Below are 23,608 nucleotides of genomic sequence, written 5' to 3' on the forward strand. Positions count from 1 at the left end.
GCAGATAACACTAAGCTAGGGGGAGAGGTAGATATGTTGGAGGGCAGGGATAGGGTTCAGAGTGACCTAGACAAATTGGAGACTTGGGCCAAAAGAAGTCTGATGAAGTTCAACAAGGTCTGCACTTGGGACGGAAGAATCCCAAGCATTGTTACAGGCTGGGGACTGGCAGTCTATGTAGCAGTTCAGCAGAAAAGGACCTGGGGATTACAGTGGATGAGAAGCTGGATATGAGTCAACAATGTGCCTTTGTAGCCAAGAAAGCTAATGGCATATTACAATGCATTAGGAGGAGTATTTCCAGCAGATCTAGAAAAGTTATTATTCCCCTGTATTCGGCATTGGTGAGGCCACATCTGGAGTACTGCATCCAGTTCTGGGCCCCCCTCTATAGAAAGGATGTGGACGCATTGGAGAGGGTCCAGTGGAGGGCAACCAAAATGATTAGGGGGCTGGAGCACATGGCCTATGAGAAGAAGCTGAGGGATTTGGTCTTACTTAGTCTGCAGAAGAGAAGAGTGAGGGGGGATCTGATAGCAGCCTTCAACTTCCTGAAGGGAAGTTCCAAAGAGGATGGAGAAAGGTGTTCTCATTGGTGACGGATGGCAGAACAAGGAGCAATAGTCTCAAGTTACAGTGGGGGAAGTCTAGGATGGATATTAGGAAAAACCATTTATTAGGAGGGTGGTGAAGCACTGGAATGGGTTACCTAAGAAAGTGGTGGAATCTCCATCCCTAGAGGATTTTAAGTCCTGGCTTGACAAAACCCTGGCTGGGAAGACTTAGTTAGGGTTGGTCCTGCTTTGAGCAGAGGGTTGGACTCGATGACCTCCTGAGGTCTCTTCCAGCCCTAGGATTCTATGATCAGACATAAGAGATGCCAAAATACTGAAAATCTAGTATTCACACAAAATCCAGTTCCTGGAATAAATTCAAATAACAAATACATGCACAGGAATTATAATCTGTTCATAGTTGTGCTGCAAGTGGGATAAAAAGGCTAAATTTGTCATGAATTATTCATTGTGCTCAGCTGTACTCTTATCAAGATATTAGGTTTAAACTATACATTTGATCCATCCAGAAGAAGCTTAAAGTAGTTTACAAACAATATGTCTACTCAGAATTACTTTATCTAATACAGAAACGTCACTATCTCCATATCTCCATGGTGGAATACAACCACTACCTAGCTGTGCACAGCCACTCTATGCAACAGCACAGAACTTTGAAACTACAGGAGAATTTATAGGGCAGAATGAAATTACCCATATGGGAATTTGGCCAACATTCTGGATAATACTTAGAAAAAGTTCCGTGGGATCTTTAATGAGAACAATTATAAAGGATACTTTTTATGTCTCATCTTAAAGCTTGCAATTCGGGCAGTATAGCCTCTATACCAGTGAAGGGCAACCTAGGTTAGTGAGTGGGCCACAAGGGTGGACTCCTTCATGTCAGTGGGCCACAAGATTGTCATAACCAGGGCTCGACAAATCCATTTATCTACTCACCTGTGATGAGTAGATTTCAGCCGGTCACCCCATTCACTGGCGGTGCGCGCTTGCGCAGTGCAGGTCTGGCGTATGCGTGGTGTAGGGCTGGCAAGTGGATTTTGCCGCGGTTTGTCGAGCCCTGGTCATAACCAAGACCAGGTTAGGATAGTTTTGCTCACTGTGTTTGTGTACCTAGAATTTGCAAGGTGGGCTGACTGAACCACAACAGTGTTTTGATTTGATGAGGAGACAGTGGTGCTTGGTTCTCACACTATCTTGTGCAATCAACATGCATCTCACTTCCTGTGCCTTTGCATTAAGTGTTTGTCACTTTTGTAATACCAGTAGGGAAAAAAAGCCATGCGGATGACAACCAGCAGAATCTGGCAACACTGTGTGTGTTCAAAATGTCTCATGGGCCATACATAGAACCCCTATGGGCCACACCACTGACTGCTCTGTGCCTAGGCTTATAGTTTGGTACTGATTTAAAAGGAAGGAGCTCCACCTACTGAACTATTAGAATAACTTTTTACAATACACCATCTATCTTTTTTCTGGAAGTTTCCTAGCTATGTTCTGATGAAGCACTCCCACCTTCAAGGCCCAGATTCTTGAAGGTATTTAGGCTCCTAACTTCCATTTATTTCCATGGTCTAAATACCAGTGAAGATTTGGGCCTTATTCCCTTCCAATCCAAGCAGTGTCCCAGCTAAACCCTCCTCATTATGGGAGAGAGAGATGTGGGGAAGGATTAGAGCAACATAGCTCTTCCATCTATGCTACATTTCTCTTTCTGAGAAGCAAGAGCCAGAGCCCTTTTTGCTTCCTACATTGAGCACTTCATAAATTATATATAGAATTTAACTGTTTGACTGTGTGTGGGGGGAGAGAATGCTATTTTATAAAATACAAATTGTTTGTCTGGGTCATTCCCAGTTACACTATATGTTAGAGATCAATACCATTTTGAGAACAGGATGCATGCCTTGGCATCCCAATATTCTACTTTCATGGTCACATGGGTCAAGTAGGCACAACTGTTAGCTCCAGAAAATATGGTCAGAGTTTTGAAACCAGATCTGTGAAATTCTGGTTTTTAATTCAGCCTGACCTAAACTCACTGACTCAGCAGATGCTAAATAAACATAGTAGATGGGACTATGTTTCTTCATTCAAGATTCTAATTAATATAAATGTCAATTTCATCATTATTTTAGTGAAAACAGCAGCACGGTCTGGGTTAAAGTTTAAAAGCCACATAATTTTTTCTTCTTATATTTATAGGTTCCTCCATGGTGCTCATCACTGCAACATCTGAATACCTCACATCCATGACTAAATTAATCCTCAGAACCCATTTCTGAGAGAAGGAAAAATTGTTTCTCATTTTACAGATGAGAAAACTGAAGTACAACAGTAAAAATTATCTGATTTTCCAATACACGCAACTTTGGAGAACTCTGCAGCTTCTAGCCTCCTGCTTACTCCACTAGGGATTATAAAACTAGAGTTTCTCAACCCTTATAGGAAGTAGAAGTTACAAGATGTTATAATAAAAATTTCAATGTACAGTAACAAAAATCTGACTTCTCATACAGCTCTATTCTTCAAGGTCTAGCAGTCTTGAAACACAAAAATAATATAAAAACAACAAATAGTCTGGTAGCACTTTAAAGACTAAAAAAACATGTAGATGGTATCATGAGCTTCCGTGGGCACAGCCCACTTCTTCAGATGACCAGAGTGTTGGATGTAAGGTGGTTATGAACATTTTTTCTTTGAATAAGAAACACTGTGCTATACCATATTGCCTCCTGGCTTTTCTTTATATACATGATGGAAAGAGGTCAGTTCATGACAGAAAAATAAAGGAATTAAAATACTGGAATTACCCCAATTCCACATGTAAAAGGGGTAAAGGCCTCAGTCATCTTCATTTTCCCAAGGTCAGTCAATTACTACTTGTCTGGACTCACATTCCCCTTTTCCTGAAGAAAAACTTGCTTAGCAGAATACTGATTACTTTAGCTCCTGAAAAAGGTATAGTCCCACCATCTAAGGAGAAAGGATTCCTTGCACTCTACCCTTCTTCCCTGACCTGAAGACAGGAAATTCTCTATTTTGAAATCACCTTCTGCTTTGATCCTTATGTTCTGTACCTCCCTCTGTGTCATTTGATGTAGCATCAAAGAGATAAATTGTTCTACATATCCATGTTGCTGTGTTCATTCCCTTTACATGACCAGAATAATAGAATACTAGAACTGGAAGGGACCTTGAGAGGTCACCGAGTCCAGCCCCCTGCCCTCACGGCAAGACCAAGCACCGCTAGATCATTCCAGACAGGTGTCTGTCTAACCTGCTCTTAAATATCTCCAGTGCTGGAGATTCCACAACCTCCCCAGGTAATTTATTCCAGTGTTTAACCACCCTGACAATTAGGACTTTTTCCTAACGTCCAGCCTGAATCTCCCTTGCTGCAATTTAAGCCCATTGCTTCTTGTCCTGTCATCAGAAGCCCAGGAGAACAATTTTTCTCCCTCTTCCTTGTAACACCCTTTTAGATATTTGAAAACTGCTATCATATCCCCTCTCAGTTTTTTTCCTTTCTAAAGTAAACAAGCCCAGTTCTTTCAGTCTTCACTCATAGCTCATTGTTTCTAGGCCTTTAATTATTTTTGTTGCTCTTCTCTAGACCTTCTCCAATTTTTTCACATCTTTCTTGAAATGTGGTGCCCAAAACTGGACACAATTTGTATTTATTAAAGAACTAACAGGCTATGCCTTCTATCTATATACAAGACAACACTTTGTACTTTTATTTTTAATTATTATTATTTCTGGGGGTTCTAAATTCTTTTTCAACTATTCAAATTTGACATATGGGGAAATTGAGGCCCGGTTGCAAAGAAATTCAGTGAATAAGTGAATTAAATCTAGGTATCTTGACTCCCAATCTCTTGCTCTGACTACTAGATACACTATCCCTCTGCCAGTGTTCCCAACTCGAGCTCAGGGAGGATCTTAGCAAGAAAAGCAGCCATTAAAATAACTGCAATCACTGTGCACACTGGCAACATACTTGGATTCTAGGTTGTCTTGGACATAATTGATAGCATAAAAAAGACCTCAGAACACAGACGAAGAAACTGAGAAACACAGAGGTTACATGAACAAGGTCACTCATTGTCAAGCCAGCAATCAGAATCAGAAGTTTTGCCTTCCAGAGTTTTGCTCTAACCACTACACTATACTGCCGTCTATTCCCAGCCAGACCTCCACGAAAAGAGTTAATATAATTAATTTGTCATAATTCAGAAATAAGAGGAATATACATTGTACTTTCTAATACTGTGACTTGGCAGTTAGAATTCACTTTCAAAAGTCCCCTAACACAAGGTCATGCACAGATAAGGATCAGTCTGTTGCAGCTCTGTTAGCACAAGTCATATTTTCAGCACACGTCCCCACACACAGGCAGGTTTCGAATCCATGGCCTGATGCACTGCATTGACCCTCACTTTCTAAGTGCACAATCTGTTCCTGATTCCCCTTTGAAGCTGATGGGACAGGGAGTGACCATGAAAAGGTTAAACTACTCACTCATTTCTTCACTGTGTCTCATGGGCCAGTAACATTTGCTCCACACAAAGATTTCAACAGTGTGAACTTTCCCCTCCAATCCCAGCTGTAGCTAATTGTACTTCCACCCCCCCCCCCCCCCCCCCCCCCCCCCCCCCCCCCCGCCCACCTCATGTTAGAGCAGTGGCCTATCACCACTAGCAAGGCTGCCAGCTGTAATCACTCCTGCAATTCCCCACATCCCCACATATAGCTAGTAGTAGACACATTCTCAGTCCTTGTTGTCTGGTCAGTGTGTACTTCCCTTTGGGGTTCTTGAAGCTTAGCCATGCCTATGGATTTCAATGGTACCTGGAACCTTTTCAGCAGTGACAACTTTGAAAACTACCTGTTGGCTCTAGGTAGGTGAAAATTATAGCATTCTGTACTGCGGGGTTTGAATGCTGCTAAAACATAGAGCTAGTTAAGGTTTTCCTTTTCTGTGTGTTTGGGAGGAGCAATCATTGTCTCCTTTCAGGAAGACCTGACTTCCTTTCTTCCCCAAAGGGAAGAAAAGGACCAGCCCTTTATGTGTGGTATGAGACAGAATGTAACCAATAACCAGTATGCTGTTACTTTTAGGCATCCTTGCATCCTGAAGTGTGACATCCATTCCCTGCTGGTGCCTTTTTCATGGGAATTAGTAGTATTGCTGTACTTAATGTCTAGCGACCTCTGCTAGTATGAGGAGGGATTTCTTCTTCTGTCTCCCCTCCTTATGCTCTCACTCTTCATCATCTCCAAGAACTAGCCTTTTTCAGAAGGGCTCCCCAGAATAAGAAGCTCTACATGCAGGTAACACCCTTCCTATCGAGACTGTGGGGTAGTCTCATTTTCTCAGTGAAAAGATCCATCATCTTTGAAGGTGCTCAACATTTAACTGATTAAATGCCAGCCCTCTAATACAGCAAGAGCCCTGTCTAGCAGACCATTACTGCAAAATCATCCTGGGTGGGGTGACCATTAATGGGATGATGACTGTAGCGTCTCTTGTGGCCCTTACTCTAGTATGCTGTAGTGACCTTCTGAAATAGTCAGGAGTGTCGCTGACCTGGGATAGGGCCAGACCAATTCCATGTAATAATGAGGTACATGTGGGATAGTTACTAGGAGTATTACAGCACTGAGATCCTTTCTACTGTTAAAGCACGTGTAAGCTCTGCCATTATACCCTGTAACAACAACTGAGAAACTTTTGTTTGTGCAAACTCCTACGATGTCAGCAAGAGTCAAGGCCATTCACTACACTTCTGACAGTCATGTACTCAAACATAGTATTTGTTATTGGTCTTAACTTGACTGTCAGAAGTGCCTTAAATAAGATTAAAGCCATTTAGAATATTAACAATATTAGTGCTTCAAAGGATCCTCTTCCAGTAGTAGCCCCATCCTTAGTCTGAGGATGAGCTTGAATCCCTTCTGAGGACTAATGTACTCTGAGATAAGGAGTTAGCTTCAAGAAATATTCAGTCACCTTTCATTCCATATGCAAATCACTGTTGCAGGGGTCAAGAAACAGTCTATGCAGTGTAAGACTACACCAGAGTCTACTAGCTTAAATATGGCCATAGGAAGATTAGGGAGGGGGGGAAGGGAAGAGACCATGCCTTTTTATTGCTTACCTCTATGCATGGTTAGGAGTCAATTTCAAATTTCTTTTCATAAGAAGCTTGATGGACTTACCATGCAATGAGAAGGCTTACCTTCCACAGCAGTCTATCTCTGTAGTGTTGAAGTTCAGTAGCTTAGAACACGGATACCATGCTTTCTATTAAATACTGTGGTCTCCATGTTCTCTATCCTACATGGAAACTGCCAATAAATGTACTAATCCCCAAACGGATTGAAGCAAGGCTCCCATCCCCTTAAAGAATGGGAGTTTGTGGTCTTTGAGGAGAGACCTTTAACTCAGCTGCTCCTCAAACTTATTAAAGTCAAGTTGGGCTCAAGTGGGTTTGTCATACAATGTTGAAATCATCCTTCTAATATAGCTCCAGAGTTGCTGCAGCATAGTAATCTTAGGAGGATTCAGCCTTTAACTCAGTTTCCTTTCCTCTTTTATTCTAGCTTACTCTAATTAGTGGTTGACTAGGATGGGTTACCAGGGGGAGCAAACAAGGTCTCCTGTGATTGCTAGGGGCATGGAGACGAGGCCCTACATAAGTTAGCAACAGAATTAGACAGCAATTTTACCAGAGCTTGGCACAGGCTTGGGTGAAAGGGGACATCCTTTCACAAAAATAATTTAAATGCTGCTGCTGAGAAACCTTGATACTAACACTAGCTTATCTTGAGACCTCTCATAGCTACAGTTGAACTGCAACTTCTTTCTCAAGCTGTCTCAAATAGCTGATGACTATGCTGAAGCATTTGACAATGCAACCTCTGATATTGGAGCAATGTATGCTGCTATCAGAGTTAACCCTTTTTGCTATTTAGGAGCAAGTACACTGCAAAGTGGTGGAATATATGGGTTTTTTCCTCTTAAATTAAGACTTTGTGATGGACTATGCCTCTTCTAGTCTGTGATTGAACATAACCAAAGCAGTGGGTCAGAAGTGAAGCTCTGAGTTTCATGTGACAGGTTCCAATTGCACTGTTCCTAGACAACAGAACTATCATTTGAACTGTCCACACTAAGGGTGGAAATAGCTTTACTGTGACTCTCACCTTTTCTTCAGAGTTAGTATTCTGAACTAGGCATGTTAAATTTAGATTGGCTAATTGAACAGTCAATGAAATTTGCATATTAATCAATAAGAGCACCTCTTCCCTGAAATGTAGCAACAGCCTGGGGTTAGTGGGGGAGTCTGCAGCTGGCCCTGGGCTGCACACAGCACTTCAAAGTGGCAGAGCCATGTGGCACTGCTGTTTTGAAGCACCCCCTGTTCCTCCCCTGGCTGTCTCAGTTAGGCAGCAAGGGGGGAGTGACTAGTCAACTAGTGTGGTGTCTCTCTGAGAAGCATTTGCTTATTGACTAGTCATTCACATCCCTATTCTGAACAGCCTCCCAATGTCATGTCTTGACACCCAGATATGACCAGTATAGAAACAATTGTGTCCTCAAATACCATGCGGATGATTTTTTTCTCTGGCCTGTTGGCTTGTGCTGAAGTCTCCAGTGAACAACATTAATAGCTCAGATACAGCCCATTGCCAGTGAGTAGCTCAGGATGATCAATAATTTTTGGTCGGGGCCAAAACTTTTGAAGAGACCCTGGGCTGCCCTGGAAGGGGCAGGGCCTAAAATGGAAGAGGTGGGGGCAGGATGCTTCTAGGCTTCCCTACCCACACCCCATGATTGGTCTAGGGGTGGGGGAGCTACTTTGTCCCCCCTTCCCACTAAGCACCCATGCCCCTAGCAGGGCAGGAAGAGGCTTTGCATGTTCCCCCATGCCAATTAGGGCCTGGGGCAGGGAAAGTGCATGAAGTTTCCTCCACCCCGCCGGGAGCACATAGCACTTTGAAGTACAGGCAGTCCCCAGGTTACGTACAAGATCGGGACTGTAGGTTTGTTCTTAAGTTGAATTTGTATGTAAGTCAGAACTGGTGTCCAGATTCAGCGGCTGATTCCAGGAAACACTGGCATGGTGTTTATAAATACTACGGGGAGCAAAGCCGCAGCAGATGCGGGCAGGACTGCAGCGTGTCTTGGCCGTCCCGCCACCTGTGTCTCCCTGGTCTGCTTGGGGGGGAGGGGGCGTGCAGCTAGTGCCCCCCCAGTGAGAAAAGCCTGGTCTGCTAGGGGGGGCACTAGCTGCACGCACCCTCCCCCCAAGCAGACCAGGGAGACGCAGGTGGCGGGACGGCCAAGACACGCTGCAGTCCTGCCCGCATCTACTGCGGCTTTGCTCCCCGTAGTATTTATAAACACCATGCCAGTAATCACACAAGCTCCTTAATGGAGCAAATAACACTACATAATAGGTGTCAGTTCCTTACTTGGTTCCAAACTCAGTTATCAGCTGTTCACAATTTCCTGTCTGCTTGTAACACCAAGGAGAGTGCTGTACCCTACAGCTAGGAAACTGATTACACATGCAGACATCTGATATCTTTTTCACTGGGTCAGCATAACTAAAGGCCACATTTTATCTTGGCTTCTAGCACAGTAGCAGCAGCAGTCAGGTTGTACTAATACAGCAGAAGTCAGTGTAATAAACAACCTGTACCAGCAGTGGCATACTATTATGGCTTGCCAGTAGTGTAAGGTGAGCCAGCTAGTAAGCCTTTCTCCTGTACCAGTTCAATCAAATCGCTGAAACCTAGTTTGGGAGTTGGATTACACAAAGCATCCCATGCTCTTCACAGAATTAAATACTAGGAACAGGTTGAACTCTCTTCTGGTACAGCAGTATCTGTAGTCTGGCATGATTCTAGTTAACCAGATGTCCACTTACCATGGGTGTGGCCAATTTTCCTGTGGTCCCATAGCTTGTTTACAAACTACCAGTCCTGCCTCTAAGTGCTCTGTGCTGTTGCATAGCTCCAATTTACCCCCTTAACAGCTTATTAAAACCCAGTGGAAGTGTTGGTAATGCTGCCAGATAATATTGACCTCCTGTTGTCTGGCAAATCATAGAATTATAGGACTGAAAGGGACCTCGAGAGGTCATCGAGTCCAGCCCCCTGCCCTCAAGGCAGGACCAAGCTCTGTCTACACCATCCCTGACAGATGTCTGTCTAACCTGTTCTTAAATATCTCCAGAGAGGGAGATTCCACCACCTCCCTTGGCAATTTATTCCAATATTTGACCACCCTGACAGGAATTTTTTCCTAATGTCCAATCTAAACCTCCCTTGCTGCACTTTAAGCCCATTACTCCTTGTCCTGTCCTCAGAAACCAAGAAGAACAATTTTTCTCCTTCCTCCTTGTGATACCCTTTTAGATATTTGAAAAACGCTATCATGTCCCCCCCCAATCTTCTTTTTTCCAAACTAAACAAGCCCAGTTCATGAAGCCAGGCTTCATGGGTCATGTTCTCTAGACCTTTAATCATTCTTGTCGCTCTTCTCTGTACCCTTTCCAATTTCTCCACATCTTTCTTGAAATGTGGCGCCCAGAACTGGACACAGTACTCCAGCTGAGGCCTAACTAGTGCAGAATAGAGCGGCAGAATGACTTCACAAGTTTTGCTTACAACACACCTGTTGATACAACCTAGAATCATATTTGCTTTTTTGCAGCAGCATCACACTGACTCATATTCAACTTGTGGTCCACTATGACCCCTAGATCCCTTTCCGCCATGCTCCTTCCTAGACAGTCGCTTCCCATCTTGTATGTATGGAACTGATTGTTCCTTCCTAAGTGGAGCACTTTGCATTTCTCTTTATTAAACCTCATCCTGTTTACCTCTGACCATTTCTCTAACTTGCTAAGGTCATTTTGAATTATGTCCCTATCCTCCAAAGAAGTCGCAACCCCACCCAGTTTGGTATCATCTGCAAACTTAAGCGTACTCTCTATCCCAATGTCTACATCATTGACCAAAACAGACCCTTTCGGAACTCCACTTGTTATCCCTTTCCAGCAGGATTTAGCACCGTTAACAACTCTCTCTGACTAGAGTTATCCAGCCAATTATGCACCCACCTTATCGTGGCCCTATCTAAGTTATATTTGCCTAGTTTATCAATAAGAATATCATGCGAGACTGTATCAAATGCCTTAAAGTCTAGGTATGACATCTACTGCTTCTCCCTTATCCACAAGGCTTGTTATCCTATCAAAGAAAGCTATGGTTTGGCACCAGTTCAGTCCCAAGGGTACCAAACTAGAGAAGTTCAACCTGTAGCAACACTATTGAAGGAAGCTACCTAAGAATTTCATGTGGATTTGACAGCCACAGTAGTAGCTCCCAAACCTGGATTAGCTCTAGGAAGAACTCTTGCAGGCAGCACTGCTAACAGGATAGCCTGGAACTTGTAGGCTAGCAAGTACCCAAAAAACCCTCTGTTAAATCTCTTTAAGGTATTGATTTTGCAACTCGCAAGATAGCAAAAATGCTGAAGCCACAGAAAGTGATTAAACAGGAAGGCGATACATTCTCCATCCACACCTCCAGCACTTTCAGAAGTTATTTTGTCCAGTTCAAAATTGGAGAAGAGTTTGAAGAAGACAATAAAGGCCTAGATAACAGAAAATGCAAGGTAAAAAATGGGCTGGAGCCACTGCGATCAGGTCTAGCAGTTGGGTGAATTTCTGCCTCGTGATTCAAAGGGATTCCACAAGTTACTTGGGGGAGGGGGGTAGGAGCTACTTGTCTTCCATGTGAGACTTAAGGTAGTCTACATCATATACAGCATGATGATGTAGGAGCACTCACTGTGGGGAACAACCTATCCTGGTAGGGGAGAGGGGTTACAAGAATATGGTATTGAACTCAAATTAAGACTTGTGTATGTCTCCCAAATGCAGAGTGTGGTTACCTGGGACAATGACAAGCTTGTTTGTGTTCAGAGTGGAGATAAGAAAAACAGAGGCTGGACTCACTGGATTGAAGGAGATGAGCTATATCTGGTAATCAGTCTGTTCAAATTGGAATCTAATGTCACAGATCTGGATCACTGCTGCAGTTAACCTAAACTGAGATGTTCCCATGCACTCCTGTGCAGGGGCAGCCCGTGGCTATAGGCTGACTTGGCTGTTGCCTAGGGCGCCACCTTCACGGTGCCCAATGTCACCCTATTGATGGCCCACTAACGGCTGTGCAGGCAGGGGCACCAATCACACGTTCCGCCTGGGGCACCAACTGCTGAAGCCTGCCTCTGACCACTCCTGCTTCTGTGTGCAGTGGGTGTTAAGGCCTAACACAAACCCACTCAGAAAAGTGAGGCTCTACATACACCTGCTTAGTACAGAGAGCAAGGGCTATAGTCTGTCTTGGGAAAAGAGACCCCCTAGAGTTTTGAAGTGGCTTAGAAGCATTTTGGAATCTGACATTTCTATTTCAATGTTGTGCCTAGCATTAATGAACTTCTAGAGGTGGCATCCTTGTCTGTCCATGAGCAATGTTAAAAATGGCTAATTCACTAATTGTTCACATTTTTGTTGACCTGATTAATCAATACAGGTTAGCACTCAGCAGGGGCAGAAGAGTGCCCCAGGGCAGTGCTGCAGGGCCCCGGGCAGCAACATTTCCCAAGGCCCTGCACACGGCGCATGTGCAGGGCCTTGGGAAGCACGGGGCCTGGAGCAGCTGCCCCGTTTGCCTTACCCTAAATCTGCTGCTGGCACTCAGTCCTGGCTGGTGCTGGGTGCCGACAACTACCCCTGCTGCAGCTATGCATTAGGGGGCTGGGGAGCTGGCATGCAGTGCAGGCAGCCTGGATCAGGCCACTAACATAGAACCACAGAGGGGGTTGAGGTTGCGACCCAGCGTGATCCAGGACTGAGCCCTCCTGGCTGTGCTCCCTAGTCCCATAATGCAGGGGTAGCTGCCAGGACCAGACACAAACCAAGACTGAGCTAGCATGTTGGCTAGTCTACTTAAAATTGACTTGCAGAGCTGTGGGGGAAGGAGTTCCATGTGGCCAAAAGCATTAATCAATAAGCAGCCATTTGTCAATTAAATAATTAACTGATTACATTACTGCATCCCTACAATCCATCCTGTTCTAGCATCTCTCTCAAGCAGATCTCTGAATATTGCTGCCGGGACAAAAGATTACTTAATACTAAATATTGAAACTGGGAGTCAAGTAGTTAAGCATTGCAAGAAGGATACATGACTTTCAGATGAACAAGTATGGAAACTTCCACCTTCCCTTGATCCATTAGCTCTGACTAGTATTTTCTTTCTGCCTTGGTCCTGAAAAGACCAAGTGTCTCCTGCAAGATGAGAATTATATAGTGGATATAATAATGGAAACCATTGTTGAATATTAATGTAGCTTGAACAAAGTGATCACCTGAAATGGAAAGAACAAGGTTCAGAGGGGAGCCTACTTAATATCTGTGGTAAACTTTCTTTGAACTTCCAGACCTGTCCCTCCCAAATAATTCTGATGCTTCTCCAGACTGCCACACTTAGTTCCCTGATGTCAAACACAGCTATATCATCACTCTGGTTCTTGGTATGAATTTGGGGAACAGACAAAGCATTCTTATTGGCTTTTCCATTCAAACTGACAGGAATATAGTATAAAATACAAGCAGAGACTACTCCTAAGAGCAAGATGTTGGGTAAAATGAGGGCTGGCAGCAGCTTCAAACTAGCTCGTTCATGCCAACACTGACCTTGTCCAATCACCTGAATAGCATGGGTGAGCCAGAGACTTGTATAAATATCTATTCTGGCTTGTGCAGATGGGCTAAACTTTTTTCATGTTCAATGCTTCATGGTGGAAGATGAAGTCTGAGGATGATTGCAATCCCCACAAATAGCTGTAAGTGGTGCATTTTGCACTGCAATTCAAAACTAGCTGGCATGATGAGCCTTGTTCTGGAGTTGTTTCACAACGTGCTGCAGAGCACACTATAAATCATAACTAGTCTAGCTACTAGTTGCAGACTAGCAGCACAAGCTTTACAAGATGCTGTAAGTGATGGTGTAAACCTCATTCAGCTTCAAAAGCACATAGCTCTCAAGCAAAGTTGCTACACAAGTTAAATAACTTTATTCTCCCTTCTTGCTAGGAGCTCCGCTGTGAGGACCAAGTATGTAAACAGGTTTACAAGAGAGCCTGACTTAGTCCAGCCTTCTGACACCTCTGTACAGAGCAGACCTCATGGAACTCTACTTCTTTATGTACATGGTTTAAAGCATGTGATGAATCTAAACTTGAGGCACAGCTTGTACAAAGATGCACCTGTTGCTTAGTGTGGATTCTGATCAGGAGAAAACCTAACTGCTTGTGCCAATTTCAGTTCTGTTCTGTCTAATAAACATCAGAAAACAATCCTGCGTATTCATGTTCGTGGGTGTAGGAAAAGACTCAAAAGTAATGCAAAGCCCATTTAACAATCAACTATCGTGATTTTTCTAGATGTCTGGGGAAATGCATCCTATGAATTCAAAAGGTCAGTGTAATACAGGGATGGGCAATAACTTTTTAATGCGGGTTCACTCCAAGATGTTGGCACATGGTCAAGAGCCACCTTTCTATGGAAGAGTGCAGGGTCTAGGACCGAGGTTGGGTGCACAAGGAAGCTTGGGGTGGGGTCTGAGGAGTTTGGGTGAAGTGGGGGGGGAGGGGAGTGATGGGGTGCAGGGTCCAGGAAGGGGTGTGGGTGCAGGAAAAGATTCAAGCCTGGGGGAGGTGTGTGGAAGGTGGTGTGGGCTCTAGGAGTGAGTTGTGAGGTGGGAAGAGGGATTGGAGGGGGGGGTGTCTGAGGTGGGGGAGAGGGTGCAGTGCCAGAGGCAGGCTCTGGCTGGGAGGCCCTTACCTAGGCAGCTCCAAGCCAGCAGATGTGAGCTTGCCTCAGGTTCTTGTACTGCCTCTCCACTCAAGTCTCAGGCAGCTGGCTGCTCCCCATGGGTCTGTTCCCAGCATGGGGAAAGGGGGGAGAAAAGAAGCTTCACGTGCTGTCTGCTCCAGCAATATTTCTCGGCTCCTGCTGGCCAGAGACTAGCTAATGGGAGCTGAGCCTTTTCTGGGAGCTGAGCCTCTTCTGAGAGGCAGGGGCAGCATGCAAAGTCTTCTACCTCCACAGCTGTTGAAAGCAGCCACCCCTGTGAGCTGCTCTTGGCCTAGGGCTTTGAGGCAGCTGTAGGCTACTCTGGTGACTTGGCTGGCCAAATCTGGCCTGTTGGCAGCCTTTTACCTACCCCAGTAATATAAAATCCTGCTCCTTTGGAGGGCCTAATCTTTTCTCCTTGTTTATACCACCATGGCAGTACAGAGAGTCCAAGTAACTTCAGTCACGTCTCTAGAGCAACATTCCTCACACTGGGGTCCATGAGGAATCTTGCCAATCACTTTCTCCCTCTCTCCGAAGGCCCATGGCTAAAGCAGGCTCCCTACCTCAGGCTACCTGTAGTGTTCTGCACAACTCCTGAAAGCAGCCACCAGCTCTAGGCACCCAAGGGGTAGCCAGAGACTATACACCATGCCTACTTGAGTACCGGCTCCACTCATCATGCTTCCCAACTAGGAATGTGAACTAGACTGACTAATAAGCCTAAAAGTATAGGTTAATCTTTTTCAGCTACTCAATTCTCTTCCACTCCCCCTTCCCTCCCCCCACCCCAGGCAGCAAGAAGCTGGAGTGAGGGAGCAGGAGCCAGTGCTGGAGGGAAAGCTGGCTTAAAATTCCCCCAGCACTAAATCTGTGATGATGCCTGCTTCCCCTCTCCCTGGCTGCCTTTGAGAGGTGGGGGGGGAGGGGGTGGGCAAGGGAGGCTGCTGGGGGCAGCCCCTGGCTCACCGTGGGCAGATGTTGCTCCACATCCCAGAGTAGTCTGGTTGGCCAGCCTGGGCTGCTTCATGACAGCCTCTGCCTTCCCTGCCCCCACAGCAGCCTGTATCTGCAGGGAGTCAGACCCCTCCCCCCACAGACAGGGGTCTATTAAAAGCAGCAGTGTGGGGTACCAGGCAGAAGTCTGTCTACAAGGGGATCTGGTGGCTTTTCTTTTCGTGGTGGTGGTGTGTATTGGTTCAAGTGGCTCCCCTTGCAGACCAGCTCCTGCCTGGCATCCCATGCTGCTGCCACCTCTGTACCAGAGGGCTCCTGGGAGAGGGAGCAGAGCACACTGTCAGCTGGCCCTGCCCTGGGAACTATAGAATAGTTGCTTAATGACTAAATTAGTCATTGGTCAGATTTGATTTTTTTTATTGCCCACTATCTAACATCCTTATTTCCCCACCTACGAGAGCTGCAGGGCAGTGCATAGAACCTTTTGGGCAGGAGTAAGCACAGCTTGGACCCTGCACCCCACTCAAACCCTCTTCTGCACTCAAAATTCCTAATCTCAGGCCCTAGCCCTTAGTCCCAGGTGGGGTCCATCCCTGTCCCCCACCCTGGGAGTGAAGAATAGTGGGGCAAGTAGCGGATGGGGTGGTGGAGGAGGGGGTAGGGCAAGCATCCCTGGAAACAATTCTGAAGGGGGTCCTCAGTCTGCTAAATTAAAGAATGGCAGCTCTAGAGATACTTGCTTCTCCTTCTTGAGGAACATTACAGACCCAACTATAACCACTTACTGGCATGGAGTAGGTTAGATGTGGCTTTAGTCTAATACCAAACTTGAGTCCATATAGAATATTGGTGATGTCAAAAGGACTCTGAAGAAAATTGACTGGCAGTAGTTTTTCTAAATTCCACTTGTTTCCTAGTTATGCTTACAGGGAGGACTCATGTTTGGATTAGCATGTCTTCATAGAGGAGCCTAAGGCATATACAGTAAGTCCCCGGGTTATGTGGGTCTGACTTAAGTTGGACCCCTAGTTACTAATGGGGCGGCACAGCTAGTGCAGGGTGCCTCCCCCACTGTCACTGCCCCCAGAAGACCAGGGAGATGCGGAGCCTCCCCCCCAACAGACCAGGGAGACACAGAGAGGCTTTTCTCGCCGCGGAGGATGCGGGCGGTGGGACTGCCAAGACGCACCGTGTCCTGCCGCCCACGTCCTCCGTGGCGAGAAGCCACTCTGTGTCTCCCTGGTCTGCTGGGGGGGGGGGGACGCAGCTAGTGTGTGCACCCCCCCAGCTGACCAGGCTTTTCTCACCGACACCTGGGACAGAGCAACTGGGGCGCTGCCGGGTTGGTCCCCACAGCGCTGCACCTTGGCACGGTGGGGACCAACCAGGCAGCACCCCAGCTGCTTTACCCCAGGTGTCCCCAAGTCAGCTGCTGCTGAAACTGATCAGCGGCTGATTCCAGGAAGCCTGGGGTAAAGCAGCTCTGCCTCAGCCTTCCTGTAGTCAGCCGCTGGTCAGTTTCAGCAGTGGCTGAATCGGACACCGGGGGTACAATATGTACCAGTTCTGACTTGCATACAAATTCAACTTAAGAACAAACCTACAGTCCCTATCTTGTATGTAACCCGGGGACTGCCTGTACTCAATAATACCCTATCCATGAAGGCTTTGAAGCTCTAGTTTGCCACTTCCACCCAAGGGGAGCTGCAGGTAGCACACTGCAGCAGTACATGTTGCCCTGGAGAGCTGATGAGCACCACCATGGAGTTCGGTAGAGATCCTCATTACGGTGAGGAGAAGAATCAGTTCATCCAGAAGCAGCAAAAGAAATGCTGATATCTATGCCAAGATCATCAAGGACAGTGCCATGTGACAATAAAGGAGCTCAGGCAGTGGAAGTGAAAGGAGACAAACAGATGTTCTAGTCTTGTACTACTATAAGCAGCTGCATGAGATTCTGGAACAGGGGGCCCAGGTGAGTTTCCCAAGCCTGCTCGTGGATTCTTTCCAAAACACTTCTGCAGCTGCATTGGGCAGTAGCAAAGAGGACAGTGTAGATGAGGAAGTGGAGAATGGTCAGCAGGTGAGCAGAGCATCTGATGAGGCAGGACTTGGTTTAACTTAAGGGCCATCTCACTAGGGGGCCCTGATAGGGAGGAGAGCACTGCTGATGAGTTCACATTTTTAATCCTGCTACAAGTGGTTACGGCAATTGGGTGTGATGTGGGGTGGTCATTCTGCCTCCACAGTTGTGGCGCCCCGGAGTAGCTTTTTAATGTGGCTGGAGCTGGAATAGGAATCCTCCCTGCATATCTCCATAAAGGTCTCCTAGTGGAACTTTCATCCTCCTCACAAGGTTTCTGGGGAGGCCTGCCTTATTATATCCTCCACTGTAGGACACCTTTCCACTCCACACCAGCAGAAAGTGGTCTGGCATCATTGCCATACAAAGCATTGAAATACAAGGTCCAGGTTTCTGGCCCCGTTTAGTCAGCACGCAGTTCTTATCGCTGTGTGATTTGGAGAAGACTGATGTTCATGGTAGCCTGGATTAAGCAGGGGCTGCTATTTTAACTAATACCACAGCTGTCAACTTCCATTCACTCACTTCCTGCTACCATGCTCGGCTCCCCACCCACCTGCAGGCTCTGTGGGAAAGAAAAGTTGCACTTTCCTGGGTGGGGGGGGAAGCACATTCACTGCCTGAGTCCCTGGCCTGCTGCTATGCTTGTGCCCCCACCTGTTCCTTACATGCCTATCACCAAACAGTCCAGCTGCTCCCTTAAGTGCTCTGTAGTGTAACTGCTGTTTAAAACCATAACTGTGACTTTGTACATTACACAGCCCCATTGTCTTTGGACAAACCCTCCTTTATGCTTAGAGATTACGTTTTACACACCACACTCTCTTCTGTAATCTTCCCTTCACTTTTTGTTACAGAGAATGCAGCAGCCAGCCTGCTACACATGTCCCTTGGCTCCTGCTCCTCCTGCTGTTTGGCTACCAGAGATCAGAAGGTGAAAGTGTACTAGGGATGGCATGTTCAGGGAACAAATGTAATCTGCCTATTTATTCAAGGAGCAATTAAGTGAGTGGAGGAAAATGTTGATGCAAGCAGTGCATAAGGATAGGAGATAGTGCAGGGAATGCAAAGTGAAGACACAGAATAGTCTTGATGTTCCTGGTAGAGGTGGTGATGTACGTGGTAGACTCTCAGGACAGCCAGATGCACAGGCACCTCTGCCAGCCCATGCAGACCCACCTTTCCTCCTCACCAAGTTTCATACTCCCCTTCTCTCTTCCCTCCCCCCCGCATCTCCGGGCCCTAAAATGTGGGGAGGGGAGAGAATCGAGGGCAGACTCACACTCAAGTCCTTCTTCCATATGTGATTTCTGAACAGGGGAATTGTAATATGCCTCCCCCCAAGCTTCCACCCTGAACTCCTTTTCTATTCCTGCTTTCTTGCATTCCCTAAATAAAAATGTAGGATTTCTTAAGTGTCTTTATTGCTTTTGTTTAATGTAGGGGGAGGAGTGCACAGGCAAGCACACTTAATGCAGAGGCATCTTGTTAAAAGCAACATACATGATTTCCATATCACTGTCTGGCCATTCACAGAACTGTTTTTAAAAGCCTCTCTGATTTGCAATGCCCCTTGCAGTGCTCTTCTTCTTGTCCTGGTATGTCTGCTCACAATTAGTGGCTCTGCACCTGGCATAAAATGTTCCCCTTTATTTTCACAGATATTATGGAGTACAAAGCAGGCTGCCACAACAATGGGAATGTTGCTTTTGCTGAGGTCTAACCTAGACAATAAACTGCAACACCTTCCCTTTAAACATCCAAAAGCACATTCTACCACCATCCTGTACTTGCTCAGCCCATAGTTGAACTGCTCTGCACTGTGGTCCACGTTGCTTAAAGAGACTGAAGTTCCTAAAGAGGCGCACATCATGAACCTTTCCTGACCATCCCATGTCGATGTCAGGAAAATGGCCCTTGTGATCCACCAGCACCTGTAATACTACTGAGAAGTATCCCTTGAGTTTATAAACGCGTTGGCAAGGTGATTGGGTGCCAAGATGGGGGTGTGTGCGCCATTTATCACCCCACCACGGTTTGGGAACTCCATCATGGCAAAGCCCTCCACTATGTTCTGCACATTTTCCAGAGTCCCCACCCTTCATAGCAGAAGGGTATGGATTGGCTTGGCTACTTCAATCACAGCAGACCCCACTGTAGATTTCCTCAGTCTGAATTGAGTCCCAACTGACCGGTAGCTGTCTGGCATTGCAAGCTTCCAAAGGGCTATTGCTACACATGTCTCCATTGTTAGAGCAGGTCTCATTCTGGCATTGCTGTGCTTCAGGGTGGGGGACAGCAATTTGCAAATTTCCATGAAAGTGGGTTTTGGCCTGTGAAAGTTTTATAGCCACTGCTGATTGGCCCATAGTTGTATAACTAAGCAGTCCCACCAGTGTGTGTTTGTCTCACTGCACCAGATTCAATGTTTCCCCTGTGTCAGTAGGTTTGAATGTTGGTGGCATTTGCCAATCACTTATATCAAGTGCTTCACAGAAGAGTATGTTCATGATCGCCTGAGCTCTTCCTCATTCTGGCAGGCCCTGGATATGCTCTAGACATGCTGCAGCATAAGGCACAAGATGGTTAATATGATTGCCATAGTACTTCGCTCCTGAATGGGTTCCATGCTTACTCTGCCATTGCATCTGCATGTATAACCAGGGAAAAGAAGGTGCAAAAAGATTGTTTTCCATTGCTTTCAAGCAAGGAGGGAGGAGATGAGTGCATTATGGGACACTTACAACATGTAACCAGAACCACCTGCTGCACTGCTTTGGTCCCAGCAGGTCCCAGAATATAAAAGGGTGGCAGGAACTGTGGGATAGTGGCCCACAGTGCATCACTGTCAAAGTTGATGGTAGCTAGCCTACTGGGGATGCACTAAGTCAAACTCTTGCACATAGCGGGAACATACTTTGACTTTACAAATTCAGGTGCTAGAAAACTGACCTTAATAAATTTGACCTTATCTCTCAGTATAAACAAGCCTTAGTCGTTTGTTGTAGTGTCAACAGCTATTCAAATGAGAACTTAAGAGTCCTGAAATGAAAATACCGGTGGTAAAGATCAAAGCTTTAGTTAACTCTTAAGGACTGCAGGCTTTCTGCATCATCCTTAAATTACATTTTTTAAATAAGGATCACAGCATTTTCATATTTAAATCAATGCAATCAGTCTATTAGTTTATAATATCCAATTGGTGGTAGTCTACTGCAGGAGTAGAATTGCCATAATAAATAGGTTATAGTGAAAACACCATTACATTATAAAAAAAAAAAATCTATTGACAATGGAAAACTGGGGCTTTGGCAGCTAGGGAGACCAGTGGGAGTGTTTGTAACCTGAGTGGAAGACTGAGGAAGAAAACCCAGTACAGGTTATATTCAGTTCCTGAAGGGTTGCCCTTACAACCACTTGGGTTAGATATAGTGTTGAAGAGGGCAGATTCTGATTTTACAGTCATAAACTATATGGGGAATTAACTAGGAATAGGTACATTTTTAGGAATATTAGTTCTAGTTGGTTAATGTAGAAGATTGAAGATTAAATATTTATAACTAGCTATTGGTGAGCTTACATAATTACACGTGATAAAGCAACATCATATATTGTACTGGATTTTTGCTTATATTACTCTTTGACTCATAGTTAAAATAACCTGTCTGAATCCCCCTATCCAAATACCTCAATCGTTCTATAACGGAACTGATTATTTGATTATAATGACTAAGAACATTGAATAAGCAGCTTTAGATTAAACCAACCCACAATCTAGGGAGTTAAAGTCTATATCTGCAATGTAGTTTTTCCATTCTCAGTGATGGTATTGGAAAAGGTATTTTTACAATAAGCAAGCCACTTTATGATAGCTATTATGAAGAGGGTCCAATCAATATCTGAACTGTTTTTAGCTTGCAAAGTAATAAAAAGTGATAGCTTTCATGTTACCTGACATTTCCTTATTCCACAGATGTGTTTTCAGAGTTATCTTAACTTACTTTAATACAAAAATAATTTTTTAGTAGCTCAGAGATAGACCAGCTACTGCAGAGTAAACTTGATTCTTCTGTTCTGGCTCATGCACCAACAAAACTATTAACTAAATCACAAGTGGAAGATGAAACTGTTTCCTTGGTTACAGATGAAATAGGAAAAATGGATTGCAGAGGCATCACTTAAGGTATAATTTAGTTTGTAGAATATTTATCACTTATGCTACTACAAGAACAGAAAATAACTATTACTTTAGGTTGAGTAGGATAGAAAGAAAAACCTTTTACATATAAAGTCAGCGAATTTAGGATCTGGCATCCTTGAGAGAACATCCACAGTACAAAATAATTTTCTTGGTTGCCTTTTCAAACATCTGAATTTTGAGTGTGACAGAGTGATGGGATAAATTTTCTTTTTTAACAGTGACAGACACAATAGAAGTTCGTTACAGTATGTATGGTATAGTTTGAAACTGACACAATTATACAGAACTGTTTCCCGTTGTGGACTTTGTGCTTTTAAACTGGCAATCAAAACAAGGAAAAGAACACTGCTATTCAATAGGCATTAAAGACAACATTTGCCTACCGCTGAAGAATGGAGTAGAAGGAAGTCTGAGATTTCTGTCCATCTGTGAGTCCGTTTGTTCAAGATCTCCTCCTAAAAGTTAAGAACTTAGACCACCAAATTTAGCATGCAGCTTCCTCTTATCATAACTTAAAGCAAGGTAAGGGGTTGGTTGTGCCAAGACAATGGGATATGCCTGGAATTTGATTGTTTCTCATAAAATGGAAAGGGAGAGGTCTGGCAGGAGGGACAGTTATACTGAAGAATGACTACAGGGGAACAGCAAGGAGCCAGAGATGGGAACCAGGACAGCTATAACTTAACTGGGACAGCAGAGGGCAGGAATGGAGAAAGGGACAGCTATCTATAATATATTTCAGAGTTAAACTTAAAAAACAACACATGATCTGGTAGCACTTTATAGACTAACAAAACACGTAGAGGGTATCATGAACTTTCGTGGGCACAGCCCACTTCTTCAGATGACCGGAGTTTACGGAATTTGTCTGGTTGTGTGTTGGTTTGTCTGTGTGTCTGTTTGTCCCCCAGGCATGGGGCACGCACCCCTCCTGTGCATGGACAGACACTTCTCATCTGGCCCCAGGCTGTTGTGGTAAGAGAGGGCTAAGGTTGTCCTCTCTCCTCAGGGCAGCCTGCATACTGACTTCCTCATCCCCAGCTCCACCCAAGAACAATGATTTAAATAAAGAAAAATAAAACTTATTTGAGTTAAGGACCCCAAAAATGCCAGGTACATAAGAACATAAGAACAGCTGTACTGGGTCAGACCAAAGGTCCATCTAGCCCAGTAGCCTGTCTGCCAACAGTGACCAGCACCAGGTGCCCCAGAAGGGGTGGACCGAAGACAATGATAAAGCGATTTGTCTTGTGCCATCCATCTCCAGCCTCTGACAAACAGAGGCCAGGGACACCATTTCTATCCCCTGGCTAATAGCCTTTTATGGACCTAACTTCCATGAAATTATCTAGCTTCTCTTTAAACTCTCTTACAGTCCTAGCCTTCACAGCCTCCTCTGGCAAGGAGTTCCGCAGGTTGACTACACGCTGTGTGAAGAAGAACTTTCTTTTATTAGTTTTAAACCTGCTACCCATTAATTTAATTTGGTGTCCTCTAGTTCTTCTATTACAGGTACATTTTCTAGTGTTCGATACATGAGACATAACTCTCCTTAACATTTTAATTAGGTTGATGTGACTAGCTTTAGTGTACATTTGTTTTCCATAAATCCATGGTGTCCAACATGCTAATCACTAGCATGGTTGATGTGACTAGCTTTAGTGTACATTTGTTTTCCGTAAAGCCATGGTGTCCAACATGCTAATCACTAGCCACATGTGGCTATTTGGCTTGAACACTGTGACTATGTGGCTGTTGAGTGTGGCTAGTTCGCTATAGCAGTAGTCACTATAGTAGCCACTGCTTCAGAACTGGTTAGACACCAGGGCAAAGGATCTGCCTA

The 23,608-nt window shown here is 45.0% G+C and overlaps 1 protein-coding gene across 1 annotated transcript; it reads left to right on the top strand.

Annotated features, from left to right (window-relative positions):
• Nucleotides 1–5,301: 5,301 nt before the first annotated feature.
• RBP7 (retinol binding protein 7) lies at nt 5,302–14,025 on the top strand. The gene is made up of 4 exons (XM_006127070.4): nt 5,302–5,482; nt 11,096–11,274; nt 11,543–11,644; nt 13,763–14,025. The coding sequence occupies exons 1-4, from the start codon at nt 5,410–5,412 to the stop codon at nt 13,811–13,813; spliced, it is 405 nt and encodes a 134-aa protein (XP_006127132.1). The 5' UTR covers nt 5,302–5,409; the 3' UTR covers nt 13,814–14,025.
• Nucleotides 14,026–23,608: the final 9,583 nt, after the last annotated feature.

The sequence above is a fragment of the Pelodiscus sinensis genome, chromosome 24, assembly GCF_052426305.1.
Source record: "Pelodiscus sinensis isolate ZL-2025 chromosome 24, ASM5242630v1, whole genome shotgun sequence".
Taxonomy (NCBI): Eukaryota; Metazoa; Chordata; order Testudines; family Trionychidae; genus Pelodiscus; species Pelodiscus sinensis.

Coding starts and splice junctions, on each gene's coding strand:
- RBP7 (XM_006127070.4), top strand. CDS start 5,410: ATGCCTATGGATTTCAATGGTACCTGGAACCTTTTCAGCAGTGACAAC. Junction 5,483..11,095: donor AAACTACCTGTTGGCTCTAG/GTAGGTGAAAAT, acceptor AATCTCTTTAAG/GTATTGATTTTGCAACTCGC. Junction 11,275..11,542: donor TAGATAACAGAAAATGCAAG/GTAAAAAATGGG, acceptor TCCCAAATGCAG/AGTGTGGTTACCTGGGACAA.